Genomic DNA, 24,861 nt, shown 5'->3' with positions numbered 1-24,861 from the left:
GTATATTCTCTAGACTGGCGCCTGCCACCAGGTCTGGTAAGTGAACGAATGGCCGGCTGACTGCTGGCCAAAAGTCCAAGGCGGGTTCTGCTGCAGGGGCCGTGGTGCTGCCGACTGAGGCGTGTCTCAGCGCAGCCTGTCTTTTCTCCCCATCACTTCAGATGTGTTGTGACCACCGGTCCAGCCTGCTCAGAATGGGGCTGCGGGAAAGCGGGGAGCTCCTGACGGCAACAGCTTGTGGGACCTGTGGGCCTCTCATCCATCTGCCAGGGACAGCTTGTGGGATCAACACCAGGGGCCCCCCCAATCTGGGGAAAGAAAGCAAACCAGGACCCAGAAAAAAGGAAAAATAGAAAAGCACACTGACTGTGGTTGGATAAGTAGTATTGCTCCTTGGAGCTGTTGCCGGTAGTGTCCTAGAGGTAGTTCAAAGCCCGATGGATAGCAGTAGCTAACATTTCTTGAGCTTGTGCCCCCATGCTTTGTTAAGTGCTTTATATAGGATTTGGGATATCAAGTCACAGCGGCAGCCCTCTGGAATAGATGCTTCTATTATCTGCATTTTTCAGATGAGAAATACAAAGCTCCAGAGTTTCAGTACTTGCCCGTGATCCCCACCTTGTAAGTGGGGAGCGGCTTCAGACCCAGGTGGTTTTGCTGCCTGGCCAACGCTCTTGAACTCAACCAAGAGAGGCTGTCATGTCTTCTGTCCCCACCAGTGGCTGACCATCAATCAACTCACGTGTGCTTTCCTGGGCCCCATCTTAGATATTTTGAATTCAAATCTCCCTCAGGGTTTGCAGATTTAAAGGTCTTGAGTTCAGGAAGGTTGCCTAAGTGTGTGAAGCACCCCCATATAAGATAACAGAGGTTCTAAGGACATTCAAATTAAAAAAAATTTTCTAATCTGCAGGCTTGATTTGACGCCCTACCTAGAAGTTTGAGGGTCCAGGGATTTGTGTATTTAAAGAGTACCCAGGTGATCCTGATAAGCATCCAGTTTCCCTCCTGCGGGGGCACATTGTCAGGGACGCACCTGACCCAATGCCGTTTGGATTCTTTATGAAAAGCAGTGAGCTCAGCACGTCACATGCAGAACACTTCATATTCAGGTGACTCTATTCTCTTTTTTCTTTTCTTTTCTTTCTTCTTCTTCTTTTTTTTTTTTTTTTTTTTGGCTTTTCTTTGCACACAGTGGATTGGGGTGTGGGCATCTCAGATACACAAGAATTGAATTAATCATGTTCTCCAGCTCATAGTACACCAACAGTCCACACAAGATTTCTCCTTTGGTTGTATTTATTTTTGTTCTTTTCCTCACTCCCCATGCAGTAGACCCCCCTTCAATGTATTTTTTAGTCTTACAGTTCACCTCTTACCTGTTTGATTCGATATAAAAGAATCCTTCAGATACATCATAGTGGTAGCGTGTGTGGGTGGTGTGTTTCATTTTCATGAATGGTTTTGTACGATGGCTGTGGATTATTCTTCCTTGCATCTCAGAGAAGCATCTGCCTCTCTGGAACTTCCTCCCATTTGATTCTTCTTTTGCCCCCATGGAGCTAAACAGAAAAATTCCACGCCCTCTTCAGACTTTCCAAGACAGCCATCACCACCCCCTCTTCTGCAGTCTCTATCTGCCCTCTCAAGGATATAGGATTTTCCTTATTCCTCCACGGGATGCTCCATTGTTAGATTGCATTTCCCTTGAAGAGCCCTGACAACTCCACCCCCAAGCCCCGCCCCCGGCTGGATGGTATGCTTCTCCTCTCCTAGCGATAACCTGCAATTTGTTTATTCATTTATTCTTTGATGGACATTTGGGCTCGTGCCACCTCTCAGCTATTGTGAATGATGCTGCTATGAACATGTGTGTACATGTACGTGTGTGAGTCCCTGTTTTTAATTCTTTAGGACATATACCTAAGAGCAGAAATACGGGCTCATATGGTAATTCTTTGCTTAATTTTTTGAGGTACTGCCAAACTATACATTTCTTTTTTAAATTGCAACCTTGCTTAGGACCTGTCATGCATATTGAGAGACAGGGAAATTGGATGGAAAAACCCTGAGCTAGGAATCAGGAGACCTGGGTTCTTTTCCTAGCTTTGCCACTAACCTCCACAGTGACCTTGAGCACATCACTTCCCCTTTCTGGGCTCTTGTTTCCTCATCTGAGAAGTAAGGGGATTGCATAAAGCTAAATACTCTTTAAATTATCTTCCTTTTTAAAGATTGTTTTGGAAAAATTGGATTCCAGGAGAAGAGAGAGAGAGAATTGTCAAACAACTAAATGTGATTATTTCTCTGTTCTTTTCCTACTGTGTTTCTAAATTGTGAGTTAAAGACACCCCAAATAATTGGACTTTCTTCTTGCCAATGTGTATCTAGTTAATGAATAGCTTCTGGCTTCCCGTTTCCATCAAGATTCCCAGAATAAGATATCCTTCTCTTTCCCATCCACTTCCTACCACTTGGCAGCTCCTGAACAAAACATGGCGGTCACGGAGCCAAGACTGGAGCCATCCCCGCTGTCCTCCTGGAAGGAAAGCTGAACCTCCCCCCGGTGCTGGTTCCCTCAGCACTAAGGTTTCAGTTGGATAACCTGAGTCTAGCCTTTGGAAATGCAGGAGCCATGGAGAGGCATTAGCAGACTCTTTCTGAGACAGTGTGAGGATCATCTTAGGAGAAAGAACCAAAGACCTGCTGTGATGCCTTCCAGCCAGACAGTCCCCCCCTTGGGAGATTTTCTACTTTCTTAACTCTCTTACAGCTGGATGGTTCCCTGGCCAGAGAACAGTGCCTGTGTAGGGAGGGAATTTTGTCCTCCACTGATTGGAAGCCTTCACAGTTTGCTGCCCAGGTCCAAAGCACGTGTTCTCCTGCGCCGCCTGGTGGTTTTGTGGGGAAACACAAAACCTGTTTTAAACAGGTTTAAAACATGTGATCCAAGTGGTTTGTTATTTTATTTGCTCATTTTTCATCCACCCATCACATGGTTTTGAATGCCTGCTATGTTTTAGGCACTATGCTGTATTCTAGGAATAACAAGATGAGGCACCTTCCCTTACAGTACCTTCCTTTTTATAGGGGGTACAGACTAGTGACTTTTAGAGTGAATACAAAGTGACAAGTGCTATAATAGGGGGTCATGAGTAGTGTTCAGGAGCGCAGACAAGGGGGCACATAAGTCATACTTAGCATAGCCTAATGAGAGAAGGCAGGTGCAAAGAGTGTTCTAGACAGAAGTTAATCTGTGCAGAAGTCAGCACAATAGAGCATTATGCACTAAGAGACCTGGTAGAAGACCTATGTTGGCTGGAACACAGAACACAAGGGGATGGTGATAAGAAATGACCTTGCAGACGGGACTACATCATGCAGGGCTTCTGAGCCATTTCACGGACTTCATCTTCAAGTTTGGAGCAGCAGTGAGCTAGTGAGTTTGACTAAGGGAGTGGCGTATTTATACTTGCATTTGAGGAGTAAGCACTCTGGTTGTGGCTGGAGAATGAACCAGAGAGGCAAGAGTAGAAGTGGGGAGAGACCACTTAGGAAGCTGTTGCAGTAATTGGCGTGAAACAGTGGTGCCCAAAACCAAGAAGGAAGCAATGGGAAAGGAGACCAGCAGATGGAGTCCAGAAATACACATGAGGTTGGAGGCTGGTATTGGGCCCAGCTTTCAGGAAAGAAATTGCTGAAATCTGAATCAGCATCCTCTAGTTTGCTCACATCCCGGCACAGGGCATGCCTTACACCCTCAGTCTGGAAACCTGGGAGACGGTGGGGTTGTACAGGTGATAGAGGCTTCGTATTGCTGCCAAATTGTTTTAAACAATGTGCCCATTTGATAGATAGCTGTTGGTCCAGCAAAGCTGGAGGAATTGTGGGGAAACTGCCTCCCACTGTCCTCTTTGCCTTCTTTGGCCCCATGGTAGGTAAAACAACAAAATGGACCAGTTTTTACAACTCTGTGTTTCAGAGCCTCAGGCAGTTTTATAGCTCAGTATCTGAGCCTCAGCTGTAGGCCATTCTTGCTCTTCTCTCTCAGGACAAAGGGAAAAGGGTTTGTCTCTCAAGGACCTGTTCCAGGCTCCTTGGACAGCCATTTTTAACCCTTACCCCTGTAAGCCCTGGAATGATGTCTTGTGCTTGAGGATGTGAACATCGTGCTGTCATAAATGTTGCTTATTCTACCAACCTCCTGGAGCCTCCTGTCCTGGGCCCTCATCTCAGCACTGCCTTTATCTCTTAAGGGACAACATCAGGGACCACCACCAAATATTTAGCTGCACAAAGTGTTTGCAGAAATCATTCATTTACAAAAAGTCTTTGGGGCAACCCAGTTTTCACTTACCAAACTTCTGGCCCCCAGTGCTGCCCCCTTCCCCTCTCTCTGGGTCAAAGGACAGCACTGTGATCTTGTCTCTGTGCTGCTACCCCAGACATATTCGGCCTCGGGTCCACTCATCACACGTGGTTCATAGAGGCTGTGAGATTGGTGCATTTCCTACTGGCTCAGTGCATGGCACCTTCTAGGTGCTGGACCTAGGGGCCAGTGTTTGTTTTCATGACTGTTCTATGCTGAGTTGCCCTTCCTTCTAGAATACTTGTTCTCAACAGGGGGTGGTTTTGCCCTCCAGGGGACAGTTATCGATGTCTAGAGACGTTTTTTGATTGGAGGCAGGAGTGAGCTCTACTGGCATCTAGTGGGTAGAGGCCAGGGATGCTGCTCAACCTCCTACAATACCCAAGACAGTTCCCCACACAAAGAATCACTGGGTCCCAAAAGTCAATAGTGCAAGGTTAAGAAACCCTGTATTAGAACATAGGTCTATAACCAAGGGGACCCTTGAGTCCTCGAGGCCCTGTAGGATTGCTGGAGCAAACCAGGAGTTCAAGAAAAACTCACCTGTCGTCACATTTCTTTCCACAGCTGAGCTCTGTCCGGGAGGCCCAGTTACAGCGGCTGGAGGCTGTGGGCCAGGGAGCAGGCAGCGAGGCCCAGTGCTCAGGATGGCCAGGCAGCAGCCATCGCCCTGGGTCCACACAGCCTTCCTCTTCTGCCTGCTCAGCCTCAGCGGGGCCATCGAGATTCCTATGGATCGTGAGTCCTGCGCTGTCCTCTTTTATTCTCCTGATTTGTGGCAGAGGAGTTGGAGGGTAGGGAAGGTCAGGGGAGAGTGAAGACCATTCAAAGAAGGTTGGGGACGGGGAAGCAGTGGCTTCTGGATTCAGAGCTGGGTTTCCCTCCGAAGAATCGATGCAGGTGGCCTCATATTTGGGAACCTGAGACCTTGAGTTTCAGTGCCGTCTCTCAGGGCCATGGCTGGGCTGATGGCTGCCTGGAGCCTGCTGAGTGGGACCAGAGCCAGCAGAGTTTGGAAGTCTGAGTGTCACTGGGGAGTTCTTCCCTCCACACCCCTCCCTCGGCCCTCCGTGGTCGACTTACCTATCGAAGTGGAGTTTCCAGGGGCCGAGCGTGGTGGACAGCTCTTATTTGCCTTTCTCATATGTCCAGGTCCTCTTGGCTGAAGTGGTGAGGAGGACAGATGGCCTGGGAGGGTTGAGAAGGAGATACTTTTGCAAAAGACTGTGGCTAAATGAGGCATTAAAATAGAGCCCCATTATAATGTCACCGTGGGAGAACCAGGCATGGATTCCTTCTGTTTGTTTTCAACTTTCCCATGGTAAAGTTGAAAAGTAAAATCCATGGCATCTGTTTCCCATGGTGGGGGCATTGTTCGGCCATCAGGATCATAAAGTAAAGCTTAAAATGCTGACCTAATAGCCATGTCTCCACCAACCATATCTGATGTTGCATTCGTAAATGGCCCATTGACTGGCAGCCATGCTCCTTGGCTCTGCATTTAGATGTGTACCACCTTTGCCACAATTCTGACACTTCTGCCAGAAAGTCTTGGCATCCCAGTGCTATGATGTAGACATACAACCTCTGTCCCCTGTTCCCTGCTTCTAGGAATAGATGGGGCCCACGTGATGCCAGCATTGACTTGGGCTCTCTCCAGGTGACAGGTGTCTGGGGTGGGGTGAGAGAGTGATATAGCCTCCAAGAAGTCCCCACTGAGCTCTCCAAAACCAGCCCCTGGGGCCTGGAATTAGCACAGCTTGGAGAAGAGTTGCAGGTATCTCTGCTCCCCACCCCCCACTTCGCCAGTAATAATTGCTCAGAGGAGTGGGTGCTTCTGGATGGAGAAGGCCAGGAGAAACTCTAAGTTGGACCCAGAGAAAGATGGACAAGGTCCCTACTGCCCTCCCTATGGCCCCAACGTGCGTCTGTGTGTACGTGTGTGTGTGTGTGTGTGTGTGCGTGCACTCGCGCTCATGCACTTAGGGAGGGAGGGAGAGGGGAGTTGTAAAGGGGACTGTTCCCGTGGAGACCATCTGCACTGCTGGCTCAAGGATAGTTTCTCATTAACAGTCCCAGGCAGATAGTCTAATAAGAAGCATGATAAGGCCACGTCCTTGGAGAGGAGAGGGGCTGCAGAGGAAATTGGGTTATGAAGGAAGTGGTGAAGGCTCGTTTCTCTTCTGCCGCTTCTCCTCACTCACTCACCTGCCACTTTGATCCCTGGGGCTGGTGGGTGAGGGGTTCCTGCAAGGTGAACCTGTAAACAGATGGCTTTGATGTCTGTGTTAGGAATCTGGAGTCCTAAAGCTCAGCCGCGCTCCGGACAGGACCCCCGCAGTCAGTCTCTCCAGAGCACCACCTGTGGGCCAGAGAGCTGCCAGGACCCTGAGGAGGGTCTGGAGGACCCCTTCCCATGTGTTCACGGGAACTCAGGTCCCTACTTGCTCAAAGTCACACAGCAAACGAGTGATGGACTCATGGAAAGAACCCAGGCCTCTTGGCTCCCCAGTCTGGCACAACATGCCGCACCCCTACCTCTGGTAGTCTGCCCCCTTTTAGCTCCTCTTGGAGCCCCTGTTATTCTCCTTGGAATAGCAGCTGCCGTGTGCTTAATAGAGAGCTAAGGGCTTTCCAGGCATCATCTCCCATGATTCTCACAGCGAATCCATGAAGTAGGTATTATCCTTAGCTGACAGGTTAGAAATCTGAGGAGCAGAAAAACAAAGCTGTTTTCTTCTGCTCATAGTGGCAGGGCCAGTGTTTCTCTGAAAAGAGAGGTGAGTCCTTCTGCAAAGCCACTCCCAGTGCCCTGGGAGCTACTGCCGGGAGCCTGCCTTATACATACTGTGCCTCCCTGGTTGCTGCAGGCACAGTGGCCGTGGCGACGTCTCCAGCCTGAGTCTACAAAAGCTGAATGCAAGACAGGAGTGAGGCAAGCCCTTCAGAGAATACCCAGTTGCCATGGGAAGAAGTCCTCTTCAGCCAGGATTTTCCCTCCCCCTGGGCCCAGGATAGACGCCCCCTAGATTATCTGAGCCTGTCCTTCCATCTCACCCTGGGCTGAGCCCCAGTGGAATGGGCTGGGGAAAGATCAGGCTTTCTCCCCTCCACTCCCAGCTTTATTGAGATATTATTGACATATATGTCAATTTAAGGTGAACAACTCGATGATTTGATGCACATATACAGTAGGAAATGGTCACCAGAATAGGGTTAGTTAACACATCCATCTCCTCACATAATTACCTTTTTGTGTGTGTGGTGATAACTTTGAAGATCTCTCATAACAACTTACAAGTACATAGTACAGTACAGTTCATTGTAGTTGCTATGCTGTACATGAGATCCCCAGAACTTATCCATCTTGTAGCTGAAAGTTTGTGCCCCTTGGCCAGCATCTCCCCACTTCCCCCACCCCCGGCCCCTGGCAACCACCATCCTACTCCCTATTTCTTTCAGTTTGACTTTTTTAGATTCTGCATATAAGTGAGAACACACAGTATTTGTCTTTCTCTGTCTGACTTTTTTTCACTTAGCATAATGACCTCAGGGTCCATCCATGTTGTTGCAGAAGGCAGGAGAGGTATCTGCCCCCCCCCCCGTGTTCATTGCAGCATTGCTCACAATAGCCAACGGGAACCACCTCAGATCAGGCACTCGTAACTTTCTCTGTGTGGTGGCTGGAAGGGACTGAGGGGCTCAGGCCAGAGGCTCCCCTGCCCGGCGTGCCCTCCGCTCGCTTCCCCTTTGCGAGGGCATCGTCTGTGCCCTGAGGACCAGGGCGCTGCTTCTGCCCTGGGGAGATTGGGTGCAGCAGGCTTCCTGGAACAGACCCCCTGGGCCGAGGCACAGTCCCTCATTGAACACTCGGCCTCCCGCTCCCACTTCTCTGCCAGCCGAGTCACATGTACCCCAACTCTCACCACCCCAAGCAGAACAGCATGACCTTTGGAAAAAGCAAAGGGTTGCCCCGTCCACCGGAGTGATCTTGCCAGAAAAGTGAGTCTGCTGGCAGCTTGCCGCTCCGTCTCCCTCCCCACATCAAGGAACTCGGCATTTTTCTCCTAGGAACCCACAGAGGAGGGCCCTGGGGTAGGAGAAACACTTCCTCCTCACTGTCATCCCGGGTGGTGAGGCTGCAGGACACCTCAGCAAAGCACAAACACACACACACACACACACACACACACACACATACTCCATCCTCCAAGGGATGACTGCTGGGGTGGTAGATATCAGAGCCAGGGAAAGAAAAGTGGTTCATGAATAAAGAAACCTTGCAGACTGGGCAGGCATCTGCCTCACCCCCTGCAGAGACCATTGGAAGACTTCTCCTCCCCCTTGGAAGTCAAAAGAGCAAATTCATTCTCCACTTGACATTGTCATCCAGCAAGTTCCATAGAAGGAGAGAAGGGCAGGTGGTGTGACATGGGGGGAAGGGGCGTTCCCGGGACTAGATGGGCCGCCTTTGTCCCTAGGCAGGCTGTCCTCGCTGTCTTCTCCCTGTGGCGGCATGTCCTCTGGGTTGATTGTGTCCCTGTAATGAACCCCTTGGTAGCACCATGGTGGCTGCAGATGTCATTACCTCTTTAGGCAAGTAGTTTCTCAGGAGGCCCCCGGCCTGATTTCAGTGTGGGGCTGGGGACAGCATCCTGAGAGTCTCCCCTCCCCCAAGCTCTGTCCAAAGTGTCAAGGAGAACGGAGTGCCAAGACCCCACCAGACTAGCTCATCTCTCCGGCCAAGGATGGATTTGCAAAAAGAGCTCTCAACCAGCAGTGGGAGAGCTGATTCTCATTCCTATTCTGCACCAAACTTCCTATGTGACCTTAACTGAGTGACTTCCCTTCCAAGAACCTGAGATTCCCTGGGCAACGTCTAGGGCTGTTTCCATTGAACTGGCCTTTATATAAAAGAGGCTTGAAGCCCATGTGGGCAAAGCAGATCCTTTGTCAGCCTTTCCATCCAGGGTGAGGCCAGAGCCCTCAACTGGATAGGAGGACCCCAGAGACGTCAACTGTGTCTTGAGATGAAGAAACCAGGGGCCTGGGCTGGTTTTCAAAGGAGTGGGTCAGGTGTCAGCACTGCTGCTCCTGACAATGGTCCCTTCTCCCCACCTCCCGCTCCCTGCCCAGCCCCACTGATTTTCCAGAATTACCTTTCTTGGGCCGTGGCAGGAAAATCATAGATAGGTGAAGATGCTGCAGTGGGGAGCTCCACAGAGCCTGTGTTCAGAAACCACAGATTTCTGCTGTTCCCCTGGACTTTTCTTTTCCTTTTTGTTTCCTGCCAAGGCTGCCCCAGGCACATGGTGAAGCAGATAAAATTTCTCTTCAGTGCCCAAACAGGCCACACAACCCTGGCCCAATGAAAGAATTGTTTTGAACCTCTCCATAAGCCTTACTCTCAACACTTTCACTTCCTGATAGCATGTGTAGCAGGGCCCTCATCCCTGCTACCCTCCATCTCCCCTCTCTGTCTGCCTTCTCTCTCCTGTGGCTCCTCTTGCATCTCTTAGCCCTGTCTTAACTCTGCCTTCTCCAGGCCGCCCCCTCTCTGAGCCCCTAAACTCCTCTTGCATATCTCACTGCAGTCAAGTCAGAAAGCTTTGAGGTCACCATGGCTCAGCCTTCCCCCAGGAAGCACTCACTCGGAAAAGGTCAGCTCACAACACCGGCAGTGTCTGACATCCCCACCAGCATGAAATAAGAATGGCATACAGTAATACAATCATGTAATACATATATTGTATAATCGTAAGGGAAAAAGTTAAAAAGTTATAGCAACACATGTTGTCTTTTCTGCAGACAAATTTTAACCAAGCCCTTCTCCCCCCAGAGAGTATACCCTCTAAAACCTCTGAGACCTTGCTATTCAAAGTGTGGTCCCCAGACCACCAGCACCGGCATCACCTGGCTGCTTGTCAAAAATGCAGAAGCTCAGACCCCGCCCGGACCTACTGAGTCAGAACTTGCATTTTAACCAGACCCCCCTGCAAGGTGATTCTCATGCTTCTCAAAGTGTGAGAAGCCCAAACCCCAAACGTGCACACACCCGTACATGAGCACGTGCACATCTCAGGTGAGCGCCGGGGAAAATTTGTGCCTCCTGCCTCTTTACCCTCTTTGTAAAAAGCACAGAAAGGAGTGGTGGGCTGTTCATCCCCAGAGTTTTTCAGAAGCAGAGTTTCCATAGAACAATGTACTTCTGCCATGAGCAGACGACGATAATTCATCCGTCCCTCGAGTTTTCCAAAGGATGGCAAAGGAGGAGACCATGAGGAGAGAAGGTGCTTTCAGGTGTGAAAGAGAAGAAGGTGTAGAGGGAGGAGTGAGGCCTGTGGACCTGGCTGGGCCCTCGGGCTTCACCCTGTAGCGGTGGTTCAGATCCACTCCTTCCCTGGCGCCCCCAGCCTCACCCTTGGCTAAGGAGCCTGCTTTTCTCGGGGGCATCTGGAGATGACAGGCTGCATCTTCGGACCCCAGCCTCTTTTGAGCAGCGTTGCCACTCCTGATGGGAGACATCCCTGGAGACGTCATCATTTGGTCAGAAGGTGGTCATTCTGCTCCACTGCGCAGTCTGGTCTCTTGGGGGAGGCATCACCTTCTCCGTGAAGCACTTGCTGGGTCTGTCCCCAGCCCTGCTTGGCTATTCACGGAGTTCCGCAGCTGGGAGTAGACAGCCCGCACACTGCCCTCCCCAGATCTGCCTCGCCCTCTCCCTGTATGCTGGGGTGTGAGGCCACCTGGGCGATCAGTCGTGTCTGACCACAGATAACCGATAACCGTTGTCTTCTTTTCTCCCCCTCACAATGCTAACCCATCGGGAACTAACAGCAAGCATTCAGAATGAGCGTAAGTCCCCTGGACGCCTGTCTGCACCTGTGCCTCTGGGAGTTAGGAGGGCAGCAAGGAGGGGCGGGAAAAGGCCAGGGAGGAGATCCCTGGAGAACTTTGGAGTTCGGGGCTGGGAGTGAGAGGAGCTGGCTCTTCAGCTGCAGACAAGTCCCTGGGAGGGCTTCTGGGGACTGAAGCGTCTTTCAGCTCCAGCCTCACCACAGTTTGGCCAACTGTTGATCCTCCAGGGCTCAGAACCATCGTGGCCGCTAGGTTCTGGAAATCGAGCAGCTTTTGGCTCCTTTATTCATTCAACAAACATTTGTCAAGAACTGTTGTACGCTAGGCATTGTACTAAGCACTGGAGTACAAGAATGAGTAAAACAAAAGCCTGGCCTTCAGTTTCTCACAAAGATATTATGAGATCTTAAAGGGATTCTTCTTATGCTTGGTCCTTGACACACACCCCCTTTCCTGCAGCCCCGTTTAAGGAGCTGGGTCTCTAGAATGGGGCACTGTTCACCCCCCGCTTGCCTGCTTGTCTGTGTGGCTCCTGAAGCTCTTAATTTCAGCCGCTCCCCAAGGGCAGGTCCCTGCAGCCCTGACTGCCCACTGTGTGTGCTGTTGCAGTGTCCCAGCCCCCAACCATCACCAAGCAGTCAGTGAAGGACCACATCGTGGATCCCCGTGATAACATCTTGATTGAGTGTGAAGCAAAAGGGAACCCTGCCCCCAGGTGAGTGTACTGGCAGGTAAATCCAAGCTGGGTGGAGGGAAAGGGGCCTGCAAAGAGGGCATTTAAACCGTCCCCTTCCCCTGGGGTCTGATGATAGTTGAAGCAGCTGAGAAATTAAATGTATCCATTCAAAAAGTGTCCATTAGGCACCCACAAGGTAGAAGGTACAATTTGGATAGCCAGGAAATTTAGCTGATGAGGACACTGGGGGCCAGAAAACTTAACTGGCTTAAGTTCACACCAAAAAGCCAGGACTAGGTATTAAGTTTTCTGACTTTGAGTAAAACATTCTTCCCACTGCCTGTGTTCCCAGCATCCACCCCATGCTTAGGTTATAGGAAGTTCCTCTTCAAGCTAACTTGAGTCTTTCATTCTGAGCTCGTCTCTGCTTATTTGTGTGCACATCAGGATCACATGAGATGTCAGCAGACACGAGTTGCAAGCCTGCTGTGCCAGGCTCTGTGTTTGTTAGATGTTCCTCACACTGTCTGTTCAACCACCTCACTGCCCTTTGGGGAAGGACTCATGTCCTCGTGAAGAGGAAGTAAAATGGAGGCACAGAGGTGTGAAGTACCTAATCCCAGGCCTCTGACTGCCCAGGCCCGGTTCGTTTCTACCAAGTGATAAGCATTGGTGATAAGGATGCACTACGCGTCCACCATCTTCAAAACAGCATCCACAGGCTGGAGCTTTCAGGAGCCTCATGCTGGATTCACACCCAGATGTGACAGGCCCCCATGTAGAGTGTGTCTGTCAGCAGGAGAAACGAGGCGAGGGGAGCCTGCCTCAGGTGTGTGGCATCCTGCTTCTGCCTCCCTCCCCGGGTGTGCCTGAGATGGTCTGGCCCAGAGCTGTGAGCCCGGGAGCAAGAAGAGCCTCTCTTGCCCATGACGGGAGAAGCAGAAGTCACCCTGAAAAGTCAGGCAGGGCACTGGTGACCTTGCTTCTGAGGTTTGGCCTTTCTTCCACAGTCCTTCGCAGGGACATTGAGACACTGAGCAGCCACTATTGCTCCTGCTTCTTTTACTTATGTCCTGGGCAGCTGCAGACACACGTCCCCCCAGGAGAAGCAGAGGGATGTTCTAGTCTCTCCACCCCGGGGCTCAGTTTTATTAAGGCTGCCTTTTCTTTCAAAATTGCTCCTCCCGAAATGTACAGCCACCGTTTTATAATCTACATCCACTGAGCAGCGGCATAGATAACCTGGGCCATTTCGATTATCAAATAAAGACCCAGGAGGAGCAGGGCTGGCTCCCTGATGTGTTCGGGTCGGGTGGAATAGGAATTTGGGTTTGCATTCCTAGTCGGAGGTTGGGAATGTTTGGGGGTGGAAGTAGCAGCTGACTCTGGATATTTTTTTTTTTTAACATCTTTATTGGAGTATAATTGCTTTACAGTGGTGTGTTAGTTTCTGCTTTATAACAAAATGAATCAGTTATACATATACATATGTTCCCATATCTCTTCCCTCTTGCATCTCCCTCCCTCCCACCCTCCCTATCCCACCCCTCTAGGTGGTCACAAAGCACAGAGCTGATCTCCCTGTGCTATGCGGTTGCTTCCCACTAGCTATCTATTTTACGTTTGGTAGTGTATATATGTCCATGCCACTCTCTCACTTTGTCACATCTTACCCTTCCCCCTCCCCATATCCTCGAGTCCATTCTCTAGTAGGTCTGTGTCTTTATTCCCGTCTTGCCACTAGGTTCTTCATGACCTTTTTTTTTTCCCCTTAGATTCCATATATATGTGTTAGCATACTGTATTTGTTTTTCTCTTTCTGACTTACTTCACTCTGTATGACAGACTCTAACTCCATCCACCTCACTACAAATAACTCCATTTCGTTTCTTTTTATGGCTGAGTAATATTCCATTGTATATATGGAAGCAACCTAAATGTCCATCATCGGATGAATGGATAAAGAAGATGTGGCACATACATACAATGGATTTTTAAAAATCAAAATTGCTGTCTACTCCTCTAAAGAGCACAATCCCCCAGGGGCTACTTGGTAGCTATCACTTAGAGCCATGACTCCCAGCCTGGGTTGGGTAAAACTACTAATGTCAGGGACCTGCCCCAGAGGTTCACCTGGGTGGGACCCGGGTCCCGGAATTTCATCAGGCGCCCTAGCAGGTCCTGCTACTCAGCCAGGGCTGGGGCCCCTTGGTCTGGAGGAGCAGTTATGGGCCTGAGTCAGAGTCTAGGGCCCCGAGATTCTGACCTGGAGCTCGGAGCCTGGAGCCCACCCTGCTACTCTTCGTTGTCCCTGACCGCCCCCCTCCACCCCACCCCCTTCATTGTCCACAGCTTCCACTGGACTCGCAACAGTAGGTTCTTCAACATCGCCAAGGACCCCCGGGTGTCGATGAGGAGGAGGTCTGGCACCCTGGTGATCGACTTCCGCAGCGGCGGGCGGCCAGAGGAGTATGAGGGGGAATACCAGTGCTTTGCCCGCAACAAGTTTGGCACAGCCCTGTCCAATAGGATCCGCCTGCAGGTGTCCAGTGAGTGCATGGGGCAGGCCCAGGATGCCCTGCTTCTGGGTCAGTGGAGGGCAGGGCATGGAGGCTCATTCCAGACGGGTTGTCCCACCCTTGTCCTGCAGGTACCTTGGTGCCCCGCGTGTCCTGCTTGCTTTTCCGCCTCTGAGCAGGGAGGGGTTCACCTCCCCCAACTCAAAAAGATTCCTTGGAAAAGAAGTTTCCAAACCGGTCGTGGACAACTTCACTGGCCACTCCGGGCGCAGGGCGGGGAAGGAGAAGAGGCTTTAAAGATGTACATCCATTCAGTCAGATGAAATAGGCCTCTCCCGCCTCTCAAGGGCTGCGCCTCGCTTGGACTCATAGGCCCCGTCCCTCTCTCATGCCTCCCTTGTTCTCCCATTTCCTCTTCTCTTTGCCCTCCTTGCGTGCCAGCCTCTAACCCTGCTCCTTGCCCCAGCCCAGCCATCACCCTCATCGCATCCTCCTTTGTCTGTTTCTCCCTAGAATCTCCTCTGTGGCCCAAGGAAAACCTAGACCCTGTCGTCGTTCAAGAAGGTGCTCCCTTGACGCTCCAGTGCAACCCCCCACCCGGACTTCCGTCCCCAGTCATCTTCTGGATGAGCAGCTGTAAGTCTTGGGGGTGTTTTATTTCTCTTTTAATCTTAGGGAGTGTTAAATGGAGAGGGGTCTTCCCAAGGCTAGACGACCTTGACTTGTGAGAAGCAGATATAAGGTGGCCATGTGGCAGAGAACACTGGCTTTGCAGAGGGAGGTTGCTAGGGCTCACTTTTTAGCCTGGCTGCTATTAGCTGTGTGATCTTGAGCAAGCTGCTTAACATCTCTGGGCCTCAGTTTCCTCCTCTGCAAAAAATAGGGCTGGTAATCGTACTTACCTAATAGAATTATTGTAAGGATAAATGAGTTAATACATCCAAAGTGCTTAGAACAGGGCCAGACACACGATAAGTGCTCAGTAATATTTGTGAGGATGAAGAAGAGGAAGAGCAAAAGGAATGGGACGGAGGGGAAACTGGTTTTCAGTCGGCCAATTGAAGGCAAGTTGAAACCAAGCCTCCTCTTTCAACCTTTGGTCCATCTGGATTTACTCCGATTCACTCTTCTTGTAGGACAGAAGCGGGATTCAGGAATGAAACTTTTGATAAAGGAGTGATGGGGAGACAGGATGTTTGGAGTCGGGGACAGAGTACCTCATTCAGAGCTTGTCCTGGCTCAGTTTTGGACAGAGACTCACTTAACTACTCTGGACCAATGTTTATTCCTGTGTTTTCAGTCAAATAAAGGGAGGGGGCATTATGAAGATGGATAGAAGACTGCTATCTACCTGAGCATCACCCTGGCTTCCTTCCTCCCTCCCTTCCTGAATACCTCCCATCCCCTCCTTCCCCTCCTCCTTCCCTATCTATCCATCCTTTCATCAATCTATAGATACTCCTCCCTATCACCCATCATTCTCTCCATCCCTGAATTCTTTTTTTTTTTAATATTTATTTTATTTATTTATTTATTTGGCTGCGCCGGGTCTTAGTTGCGGCACGTGGGATCTTCTTTGCCACGTGCGGGATCTTCCTTGCGGCATGCGAACTCTTAGTTGCAGCATGTGGGCTCTAGTTTCCTGACGAGGGATCAAACCTGGGTCCCCTGCACTGGGAGTGTGGAGTCCTAGCCACTGGACCACCAGGGAAGTCCCCATCTCTGAATTCTTATTAGCCTGCTTCCGAAAGAGGCTGCTTTCAGTTGTTTTGCGAGGTGAGGATGGCTTTGTGCTCAATCATTGTCCCTGCCTTGCCTCATCACCGTGTGTATATGTGGGCCACAGGCTGGAGGGGTGGTTTGTTAGCTAACAGTTCAGACTTCAGACTCTCCTCTCATCCCCCGCATCACACCAAGTTGTGTCCATGCCACCTCCTGAGCAAATCTCATGGCCCTCCTCTTTCCATCCTCTCTAGCATCTACCCAGCACAGGCCGCCGTCGGCTTTTCCCTGGGTTAGAGTAACCATCGGTACCTGGCCTCCCCTGTCTTTCTAAAAATGTAAAGCTGATTCATTCATGCTCAGAGTCCTTCACTGCCTCCTCATCACTTCCCATAAAGTCCAGACTCCTCTCCCTGGCACACAGCTCCTGATGTGGTCCCCTCTGACTCTCCAGCCCTCCCCCTACCCCCTGCCTCTCCCCACCCCCACTCCCCTGCTCAGGCTGTGGATTCTTTCCTTTAGCACACGCTGTTCCTGCTGCTTAGAAACCGCTTAGGTCCTTTCTCTTCTGCCTGGTAAATGTCATGCAGCCTTCAAGCGTCAGCTCAAACCCCAGAACGGACTGGGTGCGCCTTCTCTCAGCTCCCCCTTCTTATCTGGGGCTTCCCACTCACCACACTGCATGGCATTTATCTGCTGTCTCTTCTGCTAGACCGAAGGTGCTTTGAGGGTAGGAACTGTCTTTCTTATTTATCTCTCTTTCAACGATGCCTAGCACAGTGCCTGACACATAGTAAGCCTACAGTAAATCTTTGATAAATGAATTGAAAAGCTCACCAGACCATCATTGGAAAGTTGGCATCATTAATGTTTAAGAAATGCTTTAAGAAATGGTGACTTGATAGATAAACAACAAGGTCCTACTGTATAGCACAGGGAACTATATTCAACACCTTATAATAACCTATGATGGAAAAAGAATCTGACAAAGTATTTTATATATATATAAATAAACTGAATTACTTTGCTGTATACCTGAAAGTAGCACAACATTGTAAAATAAATAAATAAATAAAATAGAACCACTTTTCAAGAGAAAAAAAAAGAAATGGTGACTTGAGAAACAATCATCAGGGATAAGAAGGAGATACCTATGGGTAGTCAGCCTTATTAAGTATATTTTTATAAACCTAACAGCCTAGAAATCTGATCATTTGAGTTTACAGATGCAGTGCTTGAAAAAAATGTAGATTATGTTGTCAGCATTCTCAGCCACTCCTGTGATGTCATTAATTCTAAAAAGCACACATTTTCATATTTTAACATCTCTAAAATCGGAAGGTGTCCTAAAATTGTTGGTATGCATCATTGATTGGTATACATCTTACAATTATAATTGGTGGTGCTTTTCTCTTTCTTGGGGATGAGTAGACGTTTAAAAAATAAAACAGGTGAACTTGACTCCCAGTTTGGGGAGCAGCTGAAGGATTGTGTTTCCTCCCTCTGGCCTCGGAGCCAGTCAGATCTTCTGTGGCATGAATAGGAGATAGAAAAGCATGGTCACGGAGCATGAGCATGGTGGGCAGGCAGGTCTGAATCGAAATCCTACTCCCCTCTCGCTGCTTTTGCGACCCAGATCATGTTAAATCCTCTGCTTTCTTATCCTTAAAATGGGAATAAGCCCTGCCTCAGAGTTGAAAGGATTAAATCAAATAATGTCAAGCTCCCGGCCCCCACCTGGCCCTCTGTAGGTGCTCAATTGCCAGAACTATGATGATTTTTATTACTGTTATCGTTACTGCTAACCTCCCACTGTACCTCTGCTTCCTTATAGCCATGGAGCCCATCACCCAAGACAAGCGTGTCTCCCAGGGCCATAACGGAGACCTGTATTTCTCTAATGTGATGCTGCAGGACATGCAGACGGACTACAGCTGCAATGCCCGCTTCCACTTCACCCACACCATCCAGCAGAAGAACCCATTCAACCTCAAAGTCCTTACCAGTAAGTGCAGGCCCCTGCCCGGGGCTGGGAGCTGGGGGCCGGGGGCAGCAGCCCGCTGAGCCCAAGCGGCCCCTGGCACCTGGGTCTGGGAAGAGCCTTGTCCCCAGTCTTGACCTAGAAATCCTTGCAGCTCATTGTGCCTGAGTGACTTTAGCTGCTCTTCAGCCACATCTCTTGATTCTGGAGCCTTGAGTTAAACTTGGTCCTACTCCACACCAGCGCTTCTCAAATTTTGGTGGAATCAGAATCACCTGGCAAACTTGGCACCCGTACCTAAGCCTAGCCCTCTCCTGCCCGGCAGTCCGGGGCCTCTTTGGGCTTCATGAGTTCTCCGGGTGTTTTGGGACACACCACAGTTTGAGAAGCTCTACTGTAAGTGGTCGTCCACCATCGCTCTCATGCAGCCAGCTTGATTATTTCTAGTCCTTGTTTGGTTATCTTTATTTCTAGAATGAAACAATAGTATGGAATATCCAAATTAGTGAGTACAGCAAAATGAATTGTATTTGATTCTGTAATAAGTATATGCTGGACCATGTGGAGTCGCTGTGTTTAAAAGTTGCAGGTTTATCTTTTAGTTTTATTTGTTTTCATTTTTATTCCCTGATTCTGTGTGGCTGGTACCAGAGTGAATCAGCATTTCCTGACCCATTTTAGCATTGGTGACCCTCCACCAGGAGAGAGAGAAGCCAGTCAGGTCGGAGAGACACTTTTTTGCCAGGCGCCAGCCGGCCTGGAGCTTTGGCTGCAAAGTCCTCAGCCTGCTCAGGACATTGAAAGTGGCTCTGTTGGTTTATACCATGGATTTGTAACTGGCCTTCTGTAGAAAAGCCCCCCCAAAGACCTTCGTCTGTTTGACACAGCTATGAGTGTTGTTTTCAATGCCATGGGCGGAGGCAGTCGTGGGGGAGGCCAGGCAGAGGGCCCCACCTGGGCGCTGGCAGTTTCCGCAGGTCGAAGGAAAGAGGCTGAGCCCTGGCTCCCTGGAGCGCACCCGGGAAGTGGGTGGGAGGTTGACGACGCCTCCTGGGTGGGCGCAGGAGGCGGGGGTTGGCGGGGGGAGGTGCGGGTGAGCTCGCCCCTCGGTCAGGACACGTGGGCTCTTCTCTCCCCACCAGTCCCTGCCGGTGATGGGAACCCCTGGTGCTGAGAGTCAGCCCTGCGCCACACTCCGTCTCCACCGCAGCACGGAGGGGGACCCACAAGAAGCAGCGTCCCTCCTGTTCCCCTTCTCCTGTTGTGGGCATTTTCTTTCTTCCTTTCTCTTCATGTTCTTCCCTTTTCTTTTTCACTTCCTTCTTCACTGTTTCGCCTCCCTCTTTCTTTCTCTCTTCTTTTCCCCTCTCATCTTTCTCTCTTTGAACCCCGTCTCACCCTCCTCTAATTCTCCCCCTCCTGCCTGTACAGCTCCCCACACACTGCTCTGAGCTGCCTGTGCTCTGGTAGCCAACACGATGGCCAGCAACCCAGGGACAAGCCCCCCTTGTTCCTGGCAGGGTCGCCCAGCTCCGATCCACTTGCTACCTGTTCCCTGGTTTTCTTATTCCGGACCCAGGCCCAGAGAGGACCCCTGCGAAGAAAGTTGGGTTGTCTGAGCTGTCGCCTCAGTGCAGGGGCGATCGCCTGCCAGCTGGCTGTGCTGGGGAGGACAGTGTGGTCTGCCCAGGACCTCAGAGGGGCCTCCGGAGCCAGGACAGAGCAGGCAGCCTTGGGCAGTGGGAGAGACAGGAAAATCAAGAGCAAGATGCTCCCTGGACAGCCTTCAGTGCCATCACCTTGAAATCTGCCTGCTGTTTGGGGACTGAGTCAGGTGACCATCTGCAGTCCTGAGCAGAGGCCCTCACTGTTACAAGGGGTAGAAGCAGGGAGATAGAGGCGGGGAAGAGCCTTCCCCTGTAGAATTAAGCAGCTGGAGATTTCAACAACATTTACAAGCTGAACTTTCCAGAAACATCCTTTTCCCTACCAGAGGAGGTAAGGGATGTTTGTTTCTGCTTCATTTCTGGGTCCCCTACTCCACTGAAATCGCTTTCCCCCAAATGCTGAGAAACGCCCTGGGTGATGGGAACGGAACCCTGTCGGCTTCCTGGAGTTCTCCCAAGGGCAGCTTTGGCTGGGAGCAAGTTCTGGGCATCCGAGCCAGCCCAGAATTGGGCACAGTTGCTTAAAATAACTCAGCTGTGCTCTCTCTGCTTTCCTGCCTGGAAAGGACACAAGCTTTTTCTTGTACCTTCAGAACCAGGTCTGGGGGTGGGAGACAAAACAGACAAGTTGGGACAGCTTCAAAGACTGTTCTCACCAGGGGTTTCTTTCACAGTCTGCCCATTGGGGAAGAAATACATCTCATCACAGCCCATTTTTTATTACCTGCACTAAAGGAAGGAGAGAAAGGAATCTAATACCAAATACTGGGCAATATAAAATCATTTTAAAATTTTGTTTTGGGGTGCAGTCAAAGACGAACAGTGAAGTCGGAGTAACAAAGAGATGCCTGTCCCACTTTGTCCACACCACACAGGCACCGGGTGCCTCCTGGGGACAAGAGGCAGCCCTGGTGCGGGAGGAGGGCTGGCCCTGAGGCGGACGGTGGATCGCTAACCCTGCTTCCTTCTAATGTCTGTCGTCTCAGGGACCTTCTTAGAGGAGTCAGAAAGTCTCCCTAAATCTCTCAGATGTGCTCCAGAATCCACAAACCAAGAGGTCAATCCTGAGCTTGGTCACTTCTGTTTCACCTGGTGGCCCTGGGAGCATGAAGCAAGGGCCCTTTCACCTGGGTGTGCCCTGTCCTCCCCAGGAGGGGAACGTTACCGCCCAAGGCCAGCTGCTGCCCCTCCTGCCCCTTTGCCACCCTGTCTCTTCTTTCCACTGCAGATCAGTTCCCACCTTTAGCTCCAGATAAACCCGAGCCAACTTCCCAAACACAGGCTAGGTCTTTTACAACTCGCTCCACTTTAAAGCATGGTTCTGAATAATGAAACTCCTTCTAGCAGGTGTTAAGCAAATTTGGGATGCAGCACAATGCGGGTCCCAGAAAAGAGCTTGCATTGCCTCCCTGGCATGAGTTGTAACAGGATTTGATCTGTCTTCAAATATGCAAATGTTCTGGCAGCACCTCTCCCCCCTCAGGCAGTTGGGCTCGGTCCAGGCTTCTCAGGGCCGTCTGCTTGGCTTCCAGTCGGCTGTTCCACTCCCCACCCCCTGTTGGTACTGTCAAAACTTGAACCCAGTAGCTGGAAGGGGACAGTGATAGGAGAATGAAAACCTACTTAAGGATGTTGGCATGATTGTGCCCTATTCCAGAATGTCTCTTTCACTGAGGATGAAATGCCCAAAGGTTTTAATTACCTAACATTGGAGCCCACTGATCTTGTTCCTTAAGGAATGGCTTCATCCCAAGCTAGTCTAGAGAGCTCTGAACCTCCATCTTAGTCAGCAGGCCTTTCCCTGTTCTAAGTGTAGAACTCACAGCTCACACTCTCTCCCCTGTCCCAGGCTGCCTTTCTAACCCTAAAATCTGAACCTCAGCCTGTCTGTCCCCGCCTCCCTGGACCACTCCTCACCTCCTCAGAAGGAGGCCTTTCTGCCAGCAGACACATCTTGGAGACCAGGGCGGTGCCCACCTGGACAGGTTGGGGAGTGTTTGTTGCTGGTCAGCACATGATTGCTGGGCACTGCCAAGGGTCCCTCTGTCCCACTCTGTTGATGATCTGTTTCTCTCTGTCTTCTCCCCTCATTTACCTCCCACCCCTTGCAAGTTAACTTCTGCTCAGGTAGGGTTTTGCTCTTGCCCCAGGGCTCACTAACACCCCTTCCTCTTCAGCGACCCCGGGAGCTGGCCTGATCCAGAGTCCTGGGAACTGAGGATTTTGGTGGGAAAGAGTTGTTGCAATTGCTACGGGATACCACTAATTTCTTATCTCATTTGTTTGAAAATATAGTAGGACCAAGCAATTAAAGGCCAAGCCTAATTTCTTTATTAAAAAAGAAACATTGTCGCCTTCTTTTGCAGGATTTAACCTTTTCTTCCCTTTCGGGGGGGCTGTTTTGTGTTGCTTGTTCTTCACCAAGCATATTTCCTTTCCAAATATGCTGTGTGTTTCCTTTGCAAAAGACCACTGGTGCTCCCTGGTTGTTCTGTGGCTTTGCATTTTTGTTGTTCTCCCCCGTTTATGCCTCCATGACCCCTCCGTGGCCCCTGTTTGCTCACCCTCTTTTGTTTATTGCAGACCACCCCAATAATGACTCGTCCTTAAGAAACCACCCTGACATGTACAGTGGTGAGTCGCCGTGGTAGCCGTGGGAGTAACCTCGCCCGTCCTAACCCCAGCTTGCCTAACTTGACTTACGATGCCATTAACTCATGCTGGGTGCCAAGTCTGACAGCTGGCCAGGTCAGGATACCAAGGCGCCACCTCCAGAGCGCTGCTCACGGGGAGGAAGGTGGCCAGTGTGGGAGGGGAGGTGCGATCTCTTCGAATGTGCCAGCCTCCAGTCTGAGTTCTGGACAAGTTGGTCAAGCCAGGGTAGGACTTCAAAAGAGCTTCTTGGAGGGTTCAGTAGAAACTTAGGAATCAGTGGTGGATGGATGGAGAATACCTGAGGATAGGGAGTTCCCACAGTCAGGAGGAAAGGGGAGGTCTCGTTGCTATCAGTGGTTTAAAGAACACAGAAAGCTTTGTATAGTGTGTGCTTAGCTAGCTCTTAAGTGTCTGGATATGAATTGCCTGCGTTGGGCTCTAGCCTTAGTTACTGGGGGTACCATTTCACAGGTCCCATATCCCTTTAAAATCCATCTGGTCAATAGGAGGAAGAGTCGAGCTCTGAGTTCTCTTTCAAGGTAAGTATAAAAGAAGTTGGACCATCCACTGCAATCTGTCACCTGGGTCTCTTCCCTCCTGTGAGAGTGCATGCAAATCCAATGCCCATCCACCCACACATTTGCAAGTCATGGAACAATTTCCATGAGGCATATTTCTAACTCATTACACAACTGGTTGCTCAAGCTGATTAGTAGAGTAATTGGCTGTTTCCACACCTGAGCTACCCCCAGCCATGGCTCAAGAATGTCTTGTTTTCCTTGAGCAGCCAGAGGAATCATCATTTGCTGCCTCTGGAGAGGCAGCTGGCTCCCATCATCAGTTATGCCTCGGAAGCTGAGGCTGCAGGTCCCCAGGGGGGTCATTGTGGGCTCAAATAGATAGGAAGTGTCTGTATTGTGATGTGCTAATATAAACAATGATTGGTGTCTGGAGTGGGGGATGGGAAGAGGGAGTGAGAGCCAGCGAGAGTGGCAAAGGCTTTAACTTGGCACCGAGCAACCAGAGCCACACTGAGATCCTGCCAAAGAGATTTACTGCCCGAGGAAGCAGGGGACCTTTGTTGGATTCAGGGCATTGTTTGTTTTCAAAATAATGGGGCCAACCACCATTGTGTCAAGAGCCCCAGAGCATTGGTGTGGAATGTGCCTTTTTCTCAATTGGACTCCGGGTAATCTGTTATGGAAGTATTCTTAAAGCTGGAGTCTATCAAAGCCAGAAGGTCTCTTAGAGGCCATCTGGTCCAAGCTCCTTGCTTTATATAAGATAAACCACTGAGGGGGACATGCATATAGAGTTGTTTTATCAATTATATAAGTTTAAATGATTCCAGCCATTTAAACCAGTTTGTGACCAGTGGTAGATATTACTGTAAGTAAATAAGTAGGAGTTATAAGAATCATCCAGGGCTATGAAACCAAGCAAAACTCACAAGAGCTCAGAAGAAGATTGACCTCATCTCCTCAATCCAAGGTAGGGTGGGGCTGACCAAGTATGACCCCAGCTGGAAAGGATATAAAGTCAAAGTGAGGTACATGTTGAACAAAGGACAGCTAACTTGAATGCTTCTAGAAAGAAACAGAAAGTGAAAAGAAAGGAAAGAAGATAAGGTCCTTCCTGAGTTCAGGAAGCTGGACAGAGAGACACAGTATGATGAACAGTACCCAGTACACCTCTGAACTTGGCTTTGAAATATGCCCCTTTTGTAACAGTAGGGCCAGCCCATAGCTATGCTTTGTCCTAGTGATCTCTATAGTGGTTTGGTATCCTCTGAACATATGCCAGATGCCCCCGACCTGCTAAGTAGCAGGGGGAAGCTGGTCTGAAAATTGTAACTTGCCACTTAGGATTCATCCAGGAAAGGAGAAAGGAAGATAAGGATGTGTGCTCTAAGGCAGACTGCCTTGAATTAAACTCAGCCTCCAGGACATACCATTGAGTGACCTTGGGCAAGTCATTTAGTCATTTAGTCAGACCTTTAATCTCCTCATCTGCAAAATGGGTGTATTACCTGCCCCAAAGGATTGTTGTGAAGATTAAACAGGATAATGTGTTTATGTTCCTAGTGTGGTGTCAGACACAGCAATGATTAATAAATGTTACCATTATTGGTGTTAAAGGCTTAGTGTTGACTGTATCAAATACAATTGTTCTTTGCTTCTAAAATTAAGAGGGATGTGGAGAACTTGAAGAGAAGCTTAGGGGAGAGTTGCAGGCACAATAATGGGAAGAAAGTACTACGGAGGGAGAAATTTTAGGGCAGACTAGAAAAACGAAAGCTTTTCAGATTCTCAGCTATGCTGAGAACTGGATAAGAAAAAAGCTCCGACTACAGCATGACGGATTTGGGTTAGATTTACGGAAGAGATTTCCTGGCAGAAGGTATCAAATTTACT

At 49.9% G+C, this 24,861-nt stretch overlaps 1 protein-coding gene across 20 annotated transcripts in view; it reads left to right on the top strand.

The window, feature by feature from the left end:
- The window catches only part of NFASC (neurofascin), a 97,614-nt gene that overhangs the window by 17,469 nt on the left and 55,284 nt on the right, over nucleotides 1-24,861 (top strand). For 5 of the 20 annotated variants that reach the window (XM_082461880.1, XM_082461888.1, XM_082461879.1 and 2 more), the window contains exons 1-7: nucleotides 4,960-5,107; nucleotides 11,207-11,224; nucleotides 11,837-11,942; nucleotides 14,256-14,452; nucleotides 14,936-15,058; nucleotides 17,979-18,149; nucleotides 22,376-22,426. In XM_082461880.1, coding sequence (XP_082318006.1) covers nucleotides 5,017-5,107; nucleotides 11,207-11,224; nucleotides 11,837-11,942; nucleotides 14,256-14,452; nucleotides 14,936-15,058; nucleotides 17,979-18,149; nucleotides 22,376-22,426 — 757 coding nt within the window. In that variant the 5' untranslated portion in view covers nucleotides 4,960-5,016. Of the gene's footprint in view, nucleotides 1-913; nucleotides 5,108-11,206; nucleotides 11,225-11,836; nucleotides 11,943-14,255; nucleotides 14,453-14,935; nucleotides 15,059-17,978; nucleotides 18,150-22,375; nucleotides 22,427-24,861 lie in introns of those variants that run through there. The other 15 variants (XM_082461885.1, XM_082461883.1, XM_082461882.1 and 12 more) reach the window with 7 other exon arrangements.

The sequence above is a fragment of the Balaenoptera physalus genome, assembly GCF_965194825.1.
Source record: "Balaenoptera physalus genome assembly, chromosome: 1".
In the NCBI taxonomy this organism is placed as follows: domain Eukaryota; kingdom Metazoa; phylum Chordata; class Mammalia; order Artiodactyla; family Balaenopteridae; genus Balaenoptera; species Balaenoptera physalus.
Note: the sequence above shows the minus strand (reverse complement) of the source record. Positions and strands in the feature narration are given on the sequence as shown.